Source organism: Hyperolius riggenbachi, chromosome 1, assembly GCF_040937935.1.
Source record: "Hyperolius riggenbachi isolate aHypRig1 chromosome 1, aHypRig1.pri, whole genome shotgun sequence".
Classification (NCBI taxonomy): Eukaryota; Metazoa; Chordata; class Amphibia; order Anura; family Hyperoliidae; genus Hyperolius; species Hyperolius riggenbachi.
In genome coordinates this window covers 428,340,331-428,352,559 of record NC_090646.1, presented here as the reverse complement: position 1 = coordinate 428,352,559, position 12,229 = coordinate 428,340,331, and the positions used below count along the sequence as shown (strand labels likewise).

At 40.2% G+C, this 12,229-nt stretch overlaps 1 protein-coding gene across 2 annotated transcripts in view; it reads left to right on the top strand.

Moving 5' to 3' along the window:
* The window catches only part of AGTPBP1 (ATP/GTP binding carboxypeptidase 1), a 180,986-nt gene that overhangs the window by 143,914 nt on the left and 24,843 nt on the right, over positions 1–12,229 (top strand). For both annotated transcript variants that reach the window (XM_068237116.1, XM_068237126.1), the window contains exons 22-24: positions 267–396; positions 3,629–3,760; positions 4,995–5,171. In XM_068237116.1, coding sequence (XP_068093217.1) covers positions 267–396; positions 3,629–3,760; positions 4,995–5,171 — 439 coding nt within the window. The remainder of the gene's footprint in view (positions 1–266; positions 397–3,628; positions 3,761–4,994; positions 5,172–12,229) is intronic.

The following is a 12,229-nucleotide window of genomic DNA, read 5'->3' as shown; positions in this document are numbered from 1 at the left end:
TATAAACATTTTTCTGTAAGTGCTGTTGCCAGGGTTGCAAAGAAGTCATATTGGAACCTCTTTTCTAATTCAGAAATTATTTGTGGACTACAGACTGAAACATAGACAATTTTAGAATTAAATTATTAAATGACCCTGTAGCATTGATATATTAGTTTTGTTTTTTTTTTTTGTTTTTTTTAAGAATGTAAAATTAGACTTAAGTTTAGCTTTTTATTTTGACTTTAGACTTAGAGACTTATGCTTTACTTTTGTTTTACCTCTAGTCATCGTTGTTCTTTAAGTGGAGAAGATCTAAACAGGCAATGGCAAAACCCGAACAAGGATTTGCACCCTACAATCTACCATGCCAAGGGCCTACTGCAGTATTTAGCATTAATCAAACGGGCACCTCTGGTAAGTTACAGTTGGACAAATTAAAAGAGGAAATGCAGCCCATTAGTATGTTTGCAATAGCAACTTTAAAATAACTGGTTAAGATGTAAGTAAGTAAGTAAACAAACAAATAAATAAGTTTGAGTAAATGCATGGCAACAGTTAAACAGGCACAATGGGAAAATTATGCAGTTATAAAAGCACAATTATTGCTGGTCCTGTTTTTTTTACCTGTTTTCTGAAAAATGTTCTAATTACAGTTATATAATGACTATGGACATAAAGTGTAGACTCTCAGGTTTAATTTGAGGGCATCCATATCCAAAACATAAGGGTTTAGGAATCATAGCTCTTTAATATGTACCACCCCCCTTTTAAAGAAATAAAAATTAGTAAAAGTAACTCCAGCCCTATTTCATAGATAGGTGTAGGTAATTTCTTCATTATATCATCAGTAATGAAAGTGAATACCCAGGTGAGAGTTATATGGAGGCTGCCATATTCATTTCCTTTTAACCACTTTCCTACTAAGGGGTTTTTCCCCTTCTGGACCAGAGCAATTTTCACCTGTCAGCGCTCCTCCCATTCATTCACCAATAACTTTATAGCTACTTATCACAAGTAAATTATCTATATCTTGTTTTTTTAACACCAATTATTATTATTATTATTTATTGAATTTATAAAGCGCCAACATATTACGCAGCGCACATTAATTTAGGTTAAAGACAATATTTAGGGGTGACATACAGCAAACGCAAGGAGAAAAGCACAATATAAATGTTATTTGTCTTGTCAATATGACAATACAGGAATACAAGAAAAACCAGATCACACACCATAGTATGAGTACCAGGTAATGCTTAGTCAGTCACTGGATGGAGCATGGAGATTAGGCTAGTTAGGTTCACTCAGATGCATAGCATGGGCTCACAGTAATGGAGGTGCAAGATCAGGTAGGACAAAAAAGGAGGAGGACCCTGCCCAAATGCTTACAATCTAGAGGGAGAGGTAAGGACACGAATGGTAGGGGACCAGAGTTCAGCTGTAGGTTTAGAGCACTTGTGAGGGGTAGTAGGCTAGAGTGAAAAGGTGAGTTTTCAGGGCTTTCTTGAAGATCACCCTAATGGGTGGAGGTAGGGAGTTCCATAGTGTTGGAGCAGCTAAGAGAAGTCCTGAAGGCGTGCATGGGACTGGGTGATGCGGGGGGCGGTTAGGCGAAGTTCATTGGAAGAGCGGAGTGAGCGGCTAGGTGTGTACCTCTGAGTAAGATCGGAAATGTAGGTTGGGCAGGATTTGTAGGTCAGACACAGTATCTTGAATCTGATTCTGGACTGAATAGGAAGCCAGTGGAGGGATTCTAGGAGGGAATCTGCTGTGGTGGAGCGATGGGAGCAGTGGATAATTCTGGCTGCCGCATTCATGATGGACTGCAGTGGGGCTGTTCGTGTCATAGGGAGACCAGACAGCAGGGCATTGCAGTAATCAAGGCGGGAAATTATGAGGGCATGGATGAGATGTTTGGTGGTGGCAGAGGTCAGGAAAGGGCGAATCTTACAGATGTTACGAAGGTGGAAGTTGCAGGACTTTGTGAGGTTTTGGATGTGGGAAGTGAAGGAGAGTGCGGAGTCCAGGGTGACACCCTGGAAATTAGGCTTTCTTTGGGTGGTACATTTTGCTAAGAATTATTTTATTCTAAATGCATGGAAATGAATCATTATTTCTCAGTTTTTCGCCATCATGGTTTTAAAATAAAATGCTCTAGTTTGAATAAAACCCACACATTTTATTTGCCCATTTGTCCCGGTTATTACAACGCTTTTAAAATATTTTTCTAGTACAATGTAGGGCGACAATATTTTGTTTGGAAATAAAGGTGTATTTCTTCCATTTTGTGTCTGTTACTAATTTGTAGCGCATATATATATATATATATATATATATATATATATATATATATATATATATATATATATATATATATATACACAAATGTACAAATGTATGTATTCGTGTGTAATGTAATGTGTTGGTGTGTAATCTACTGTTTGGACACTAGATGTCCCCCGCTGTGTACTGTTCAGTACATGATGCGTGCATGTGTTTTGTCAGTGACTGCAGGCATCTCACTGATGCCAGCGTTCATTGACACAAGCATTTAGATTATTGTATGTGAACTGTGTTCCCAATTACGGATCTCCATACTAACCAGCGACGAAGGGAGCACACGTGGGAGCGAGTAGGGAGTGCGCACAGCAGCGACACAGCAGGAGACGAATGTCTATGTCCCTGGGCAGGTACTGATATACTGATGTAGATATACTGTCTCAAACCATGTAAGTAGTTAAGCAATACCAGTTGCCTGGCTGTCCTGCTGCTCCTCTGCCTCTAATACTTTCAGCCATAGACTCTAAATAAGCATGCAGCAGATCAGGAGTTTGACTATTGCCAGAACTGAAGAAGATTAGCTGCATGTTCTGCAGTAGTTCTGCGCCTGTGCAGTACAGACCTGATGACGTCGGCGGGACCACGTGTCCAGCGCCATGGAGTGCACAAGAAGCTGACCCGGAACCCGACCTAGCGAGGTCGGCTTCTGCAGCGAAGGACAACGGGAACCACCGGAGCTGCGGCGAGGGCACAGGACGGCTGCCAGGGGCTGGAGGAAGTGGATTTTGATTTTATTTTTTGCTTGGACCATTCCTTTAAGAACAGATTCAGGTTAACAAGGAACCTACAGTCCCTATCTTGTTCGTTAACCGGGGGCTACCTATACTAAGTTTTCAGTTTGAAGCAAGGTTAGAAGAGTTGTACGTGTGTGGGAGGGAAGGGGGGGCTTTGATATGCTGCCCCCCCTCATGACAGTTGCACTCTTCACTCCTTCATAACATAGGCCCTGCTTAGCAGTCAGCGACAAGGATAGGAGATATCTGATGAGGAGTGGTATTGGGTACATCTATGCTGCATTGTTCCATCAGGTCCTGTTGTGGACATGCAGATGATTGTATCAGTTGAAACACATTTTACATACTTTTTCCTGTTGCTCTGTTAAAGCATGTACAGAATAATTAAACATAGGTGCATTTGCAATGTATTACACTTAGAGAAATTAGTAAAAGGCTCATAAACATTGCTGCTTAATTTTTTAGGTTCGCATCTGCTGCTTTTTATTAACTGGGTAATTATTTATGTAAATTTTTTGCTGTATTTCCGTCCAAAAAATATAAGCTACTTCTATGTACAATGTTTTGTTTAGGTTTACTGTGATTACCATGGGCACTCCCGTAAGAAGAATGTCTTTATGTATGGCTGCAGTATTAAGGAGACTGTGTGGCACACAAATGCCAGTGCGACCTCTTGTGACATGGCAGAAGAGAGTGGATATAGAGTGAGTACCTACAAATCAGTTGTATGCACTTCACTTCATACAGATATAGTTTTCCCATGGACCTGGAGGGAGTGTTTGCTAGTTGGGCCTTAAAGTGGACCTGAGCTCTTGCACAGGACACAAGGAAAACATAGAGAAATGTTCCCTGTATGTATTTAAAGAGTTTAGCCTGTGTAATTTCCCCTGATTTGTGTCTAATCTCAAGTTGTAATTTGATCTCTCCCTGTGTCACATGACTGCCTATGGCAGATGAGGCAGATAAGGCCATTTGAAAGTATTGGCTATAAACAATATGTCTGCTTCCATGAATCAGGAAGTAGAAGCTGTGCAGATTTATTTTAGGATTTGTAGCAGCTGTAACAAAGAAATGTTTTCTGTTTAAAGGTTATTATGCTGTTGTGTATCTTTTAGAGCAGAGAGGAGTTCTGAGTGCAGGTCCACTTTAAGCCTGGTGCACACATCCAATTTTGATTGGCCAATCATTAACAGGTTTTACCACCACCATACAGTATGATAGTTTACTACCATACTATGCAAAATATTTGGCCCTCATACTACATAGAGGTGATAAAATTGGCTACTCAAAATTGAAGGTGTGCATCAGGCTTTAAATAAGACTTTCAAACAAAATTGGCTTAAAGTGCTGTTAGGGAAAAATTAATGAACTTCAGTCAACATAGTATTTACTGTGCTTTATAAGTAAAACAAAATGCAACATATTGCCTAGCTGAAGCAGCCTGATAGGAGTAAGCACTCCTCTTAGATAACACATCTGCCAAAACAGATGAGCTTGCTGGCTGGAAAGTCCTCAGCAAGTCCAGTAGCGGTCACTTAAATTTCAAGCATGTAGCACTAGCTTACCATTTGTGCAAGTTTTTTCATTTTCACTGCATCCTATGGAATTTTTGAAGGAGTTTTTGAAAACTGTATAAAGAACAAATTATTAAGATGCTGGTCTAGTTCAACTTTTTTATATTCCTGAAGTAATACATTTATTTGGCATCCATCCTTGCAATCAGAGCGATCTCTCTTTTGCATATAATTATGTTAGTCACCTACATAGATAACACATGGAAGATCTTGTAGCAAAGAATACATGTATGAAAACTGGAGAAATTGGTGTGGAATAATTTTACATGCGATTTCAACTTTCACCAACCAATATTTTATTAAGTATACAGTATATACAAATGCAGAGTTTGTTTAGTATCTGTATCTTTGCTGTTTTATTCAGACACTTCCTAAAGTTTTAAGCCAGATCGCCCCAGCGTTTTGCATGAGCAGCTGTAGTTTTGTGGTGGAGAAGTCCAAGGAATCTACGGCACGTGTGGTGGTATGGAGGGAGCTGGGAGTCCAGAGGAGTTACACAATGGAGAGCACGCTGTGTGGCTGTGACCAAGGAAAGTACAAGGTAAGGAGTAGTCAGGGCAGTGGGAACACTGTGATTCACCTGCAGACTGCTATTAATGATTGCCGTTCACTGTGGAAAAACACAAAAGACACCAACCTTAAAATGAGCCTGTCTCAGGTTTTATACTCACCAGGGGCTTCCTCTAGCCCTCTTGAGGCCACTTAGTCCCTCGCCGTCTCCCCAAGCTACTCCTGTCCCCCACTGGATGTGCGACCCAGCCACACGCACTTCCCAATCTTGCTTAGGAGCAGCCCAGGGAGACGGCGAAGGACCAAGCAGCCTCAAGGGGGCTGGGGGAAGCTCCAGGTGAGTACAACATCTGAGACTTCTTTTGTCTCGGGTGCACTATAAAGCGCTCATTAACGGAATAATTTTGGTGACCGATTATATATTTGATTGGACTACTCAGATCGCATAAAATGAAAATAGAGAGGCTGATGGGCTCACTCGATCTTGAAATGATCGCATTATGGATCAGTTCCTTAAAGAGCTGGTCAACTGGCATGACAGATTTATTTTTTGATACGATTGAAACTGATTTCAACATCAGGAATCTTTTGGAGTCTTTAATGCTGGGAATTGGTTAAATACAATCTTTTCTTTTGATCCGGATGTTCTGTTTGAAAATACCAGTTTGCTAATACTCACACCATTAATGGGAACCTTTAGAGTAATTGGAAAATGTCTTTAACATAAAAATTTAGAGTGCATCAGTCTCACTAATAACCACCACACAACCTCTTTATCATCTATTAATTTACACTGAAAATATAATATTTATAATGTAGGTTCCATATTTAGAATTTGTACAGTTGTCAATAGATTTTTGTTTGAAAAGTTACCACTAGAGGGCCATGTGCTACTCATTTTAATTTTCTTCAGTATGAAGCAATAACGGTTATAGCATTGCGTGTAAGTTAGAGGCTTGCTGTCTTCCAATTTGTCACATCAATCCCTGACATTGTATTTGTGTGCATTCTACTGTCCACACTGACCTAAACTCCTCTCTAGAATATATTAGATTAGCTGATTTAACATACAAATACATTTTTAAAGGGATACTGTATGGGGGTCGGGGGAAAATGAGTTGAACTTAGCCGAGGCTTCTAATGGTCCCCCACAGACCTCCTGTGCTCGCGCAGCCACTCACCGATGCTTCGGCCCCGCCCCCGGATCACTTCTGGAATTTCAGACTTTAAAGTCTGAAAACCACTGTGCTTGCGTTGCTGTGTCCTCGCTCCCCCTGATGTCACCAGGAGCTTACGGTGCAGGCACAGACCATACTGGGCCTGCGCAGTACGCTCCTGGTGACATCAGCGGGAGTGAGGACACGGCAATGCAGGCGCAGTGGTTTTCAGACTTTAAAGTCTGAAATTCCAGAAGTTTACCAGAGGCGGGGCCGGAGCATCGGTGAGTGGCTGCGCGGGCACAGGAGGTCTGTGGGGGACCATTAGAAGCCTCGGCTAAGTTCAACTCATTTTCCCCCGACCCCCTACAGTATCCCTTTAAGTTTATCCATTTTCTACATTGTGCAAAATGAGTTCTTGCTGGTGAATGAATTCAGGAATCTAGTGCTGAAAAGCACTAGTGCTAACAACATTTAGCTGATGTTTTGTTAGTTTTTAATGTTGGAGTCTTGGTTTGTTAAAAGTACAGCTTATTTTTAATAATTCATTTTGGTCTTGGGTACATAAATATGAGCAATATATTATAAAAAGGTGGCCTATGTCTAGCACCCAATTATAATAAATAATACAATAACGAGGACTACTGCAAGCTTTATGTCCACAAACCTGCTCAATATAAGGTTTAAAATGTCACATCTTTACTTTTCAGTTATGCATAACACACATCCTAGCTATAAATCTGAAAATACTGTTCACACATCTAGTGTTTTGCGCATGATTCTGCATTTGAGGTTTTTCTATTTTTTTTTAATTTATTATTATTATTTTGTGCATGTTTTTGCAATTTGTATGTGTTCGTATGTGAAATTTTGCATTGTGATTGCTGTTATTACTGACTTAGTTCATTTAAATGAAAATTGATCTAATTAAACCTTCGACTGCCGCAGACATCTATTGCCGTTTGTTTCCACATCCATATGCCACAGACGTGTACAAAACCTCTTCAGCATGCTGCGGACATCTTCAAGCATTTTTGATTCTTTATCTTTGACATCAAAAGGCACTTAATACAAAGTTTTGGCTTGGTGCCAACTTTCTACTTTGCATTGTTTTTTTTACAATTATTTTGAGATCTGTACATAATTCCAAGGTGCAGCTTGAAAATGGAGGGAAGTTCCTGGAACTCACTAGCCCTACTGTATAGGTGATACCTCACATCAGTGAGGGAGCATGGGTCTGACAATAGATGCAAGTCAAAAACAATAAAAAAAGAGGTCAGGCCCTGCTTCAATACACCAAAAGTCTTTAATACACAAAGAACTCGCACTGTGATGCCATAATAGCATGCATTAAAATCATAAAACCACTCTCTGAGGTAGCAAGATTGCACAGCCAGCTGTGCTCACACAGGTATCGCACTACCATTCATGCCATACACACCTGGTATCCCCATAAATATATGCCAATAACCCTACATATGCCTATAGAGCTCTAATGTTCCAGAGGAGGAGTCCCATGAAGGATAGTATTCAACCTAATCTGGTACGTAGGCAGTTTGACAGACGTGTACATTTTTTTTCTCATACGCGTGTCATGCTATAAAGACTATTTCATAATCCCCTTTTTCATAAAGCCCAGGTATTTGGAGTACCTGGAACATGGCCTGTTGGTTACTTTTAGTACTGAATCCTTGCTCACTGTTTTTTGTTGAATGACCTTCTTGTAGGCAAAGTCACAGTTGTGACACGTTTTGATTTCTTAATGGTTTTAATGCAGATTGTTCTTAAGCACAAACATACACCTACCTGCCTAAATTGGGCCTTCTACCTAAGATGTCCAGACGCTGAGAACTTACCATTGCCTACTACTTCCCCTCTAGTTTATATGGACAGCTGTAAATAATGTAATTTCATCCCTACGTAGAGAAACTAAAGGCCTGTACACATGCAAGAACAATTTTGCCTGGCAGGGATCATTACCCTGTCCAGTGACATTGACACATCAGGATAGGGTACTATCAGTGCCCTATCCTGAGGCTGACAGACACATCACTACCCTGTAGGCTTGCAAGGTGTTCTGTTGCTATGCTGGGGGTGGGAGGGGAGGGTGGATGAAGCGGTGCAGTAGTGATATAGTAGCCAGGACAGCAGACAAAGACATGCTTTTGGCTGCAGCGATCAGCCAGGACAGATCGCTGGTCAAGAGGGGTCAGGGGCTGCCGTTAACACACTGGATTCCTGGCAGAAGCAGTTGTTGCCACCTTGCTCGAGTCTCATCTGGTGTGTGTACGGAGCTTTAGAGGTAGACCCTACTGCTATCCATTAAAAAAAAAATTTCTTGTCTGCTTTTTAGCTTATTTGAGCAAACAGGAAATGGATCACTATTATTTACCAAACCTAGTATAGACCAATAACTAAATGGATTTAGTACTTATTATGAATCATGTCAGTTCCTGTTTCTTTACCTTGCATTGATGCAGACAACATGAAAATATACAATACAGTACAGTGATGATTTTACTTTTTTTTTTTTTTTTTTTGCATGTCTACAAATGTAAAGATGATCACAGGCTATCGATAGAAATGCTATAAACCCCTCTGCTGACCTAATCAGCCAGTATTTTATTCCAGCAGTTTACATTAAGGTTTATGTTACACATTGCGTATCGGTGCCTCTTGGTTGCTAAGTGGTTTAAGATTTGACAGAGACAGATTACCTTGCTAGGGAATTGTTCTTTGATCATCTTTGATGTAGTCATCTGATGGATGGATCATCATACCATTCTGATATCTCATAAATAATACAGTTGTTTAAAACAATTGCTTCATTTTACTATATCACAACCATCCATGCATTGTGTTTGTTGTGCTTATCAAAGTTTAGAAAAAAAAGACAGGAAGCACTTATTAGAGTGTGAATGAAAACACCAGTTATGTTATGGAAACCCAAAATCACCAAGATTTTTGTATAATGGTCTAAAAAAGGCGTAAAGAACACCTGAAGTGAGTGTGATATGGAAGCTGCCATATTTGTCATTTTAAACGATCTAAATTACCTGGCTGTCATGCTGAACCTGCTGATCCTCTGCCTTTAATACGTTTAGCCATACACCCTGAACAAGCATGCAGATCAGATGTTTGACTGAAGTTTTGGCTGCATTTGCCACATGCTTATTTCAGGTAACTGGTATTCTATAAAAGGAAATAAAATATGTCAGCCTCTATATCCCTCTCACTTCAGTTGTCCATTAAAACTTCTGAACCAATAACATTACTATTTCATGATCTTTAAACAGACTGTACATAATTGCATATGATCACTTCCTCTCATTTAAAATAGAAATCCCATAATGCATCACTTTAAGACAGCAGCGGAATATGCAAATTCCTTCCTTTTTTGCCTCTATGAACCAAGCGTTCATCCAGAGCCTCTGTTTCATAGCACTATTGTAGCATTTCAATACCTGGAGATTCTGAATCCCTTCTGCACTGTCCAAAGCTATTTTTTTTTAGCCCTTGCATGAAGCTTTAGAAAAAACTGCTAAAAGCAGAGTTCACATGAATAGATTGGTCATCACCAAATCCTGTTATTATGAAAATAAAACCACTGTTTCAGAACACATGTAAAACAGAATATCCAAGCAGCTCAGGGTGACCCTAAACTACTAGGAAAGTATAGAGGACCAAAAGAGACTGAAAAGCCCCCCTACTAAAAAGCAATGCTCAGTGTAGTTTGCCTTCTAAATCACTTCAGCCTATCTGGACGAGTATACTCTTTCAGTTTCAGTGATTGGGGAAGGAAAGCAAGGCTTCCCCGAACCAATCGCAGTGCCTGTTATAAATGGACATGACCCCGATCAGGGGCCATGTCCATTTATAATAAAGAACATGAATAAAAACACAAAAATGCTTTAAAGACAGGAAGAAAGAACCGAGAGCCGAATCTGGTGTAGTATGTTCAACCAATATGGGAAAAAATCAAATGAGAATATACTCACAAGTGTGGGTCACCACGCAGGCGACCACTATAACGGCAGGTGGGGAGATTTTTTTCCTGTCCCCACTCAGGTATAAAAAGTCGCTCTCTATAGAAAGGAAATGGGGATACACCCCTCCACCTAGGGTGGACAAGATATGAGTGAAATGGGTAAATAAAGGCGCCAAAATAGGTTAAATGAGTTAAAAATCGATTAAAAGGAGGGGGTGGGTGGATCCAATGATGGCAGTTGGCTGATGGTGTAATGGTTAAGGGTTCTGCCTCTGACACGGGAGACCAGGGTTCGAATCTCGGCTCTGCCTGTTCAGTAAGCCAGCACTAATTCAGTAGGAGACCTTTGGCAAGTCTCCCTTACACTGCTACTGCCAATAGAGCGCGCCCTAGTGGCTGCTGCTCTGGCGCTTTGAGTCCGCAAGGAGAAAAGCGCAATATAAATGTTATTTGTCTTGTCTTGTCTTGTCAATGATATAAGAAGGATATTTATTAGTCTCCAAAAACAGCACTGTTTTTGGAGACTAATAAATATCCTTCTTATATCATTTACGGCTTGAATTCAGCCTGGTCATTTTATGTGAGGGTAGTGGATCCACCCACCCCCTCCTTTTAATTGATTTTTAACTCATTTTATCCTATTTTGGCGCCTCTATTTACCTATTTCACTCAAAAACACAAAAATGAATCCCTTCCTGGTAAACCAGGGAGTGTATCTAGCGCAGACGCAGTACTATTCTCCACTGGAGAGAGACGGAGAGAGTGCACTGCGCATGCTCAGACTGGCCGACGTTACAGGACCCATCTACGAAGACTGAGAAGACTGAGGACGGCAGCATGGGAGCGATCCGTGCAGATGGGGCTGGAGGAAGCCCCAGGTATGTATAAAACTTGTTTCGTTGTGTCTGGTACACTTTAAGTAAGCAACTAAAGTCTCCCACAGTGCATCACTATTGAATATGCAATTTATCTCTGTCACACATTTAAAGAAATTTCGACACTTTGACTTGCTGTTGTGTAGTGAATGTAAATGAAAGTCTCTATGCAGCAGAGCTTAGGGAAATTGTAACACAGGGCAATCAGTAAAGTTATGGAGGCCCTTAAAGGGTTTTTTTAAGCGGAGCAAAGGGATGGTTCAAAAAGCCTTCCACTGAAAGTACTATCAAAGTATATAGCATGATCTTGTTATAACAATTTATTGGCAAGTCATGACTGTGAGCACATTTAAAAAGCAAAACCATAGTACATTACTATAAAAGTAGGTGGAGTCATGAAATTTAGTTCTTTGCATCCAGAATTGCTGTTTGCAATATACCTTTAATTTTGAGATTATACTTGTACTTCATTTACTTCATGTACTTCATTTGTTTCATTTATGTACAGTTATTTTAGGTGTTTCTTGATTTTCGGGGCAAGGGATGACCTACAAATATTTTCTATTTAAAGAAAACCTGAAGCTTGTGTGTGTTAGGTTTAATAAGGTATTTTGATATTTTTGGAAATATTTTGTTATTTGTTGGCTCTACTCCCCTCATTTTTCTATCCTACCATTTTTGACTGAAGCTAAAATATACTGAATGAATTGTATGTGTACTACAGATAAAAATTGAACATTGGTAACAAAGAAAAGTCTCATATTTTACCGTACAGGAAGAGTTAAAGGGTACCTTAACTGTAAAAAAAGAGTTTTACTTACCTGGGGCATCTACCAGCCCCCTGCAGCCATCCTTTGCCCTCGCAGTCACTCATGGCTCCTCTGGTCCCCCCGCTGCCAGCTAGTTTCATTTTTGCTGACTGGGAGTCGGCCGGCCGCCATGCATACGTTTTTACGTATTCCTGCTGGTGCAAGAAGCTATTGCAGACATCAAGAAGTACATTTTTACGCGTTACAGGTGTAATGCATAAAATTTTACGCATTACACCTGTAACGCTTTAAAATGTACT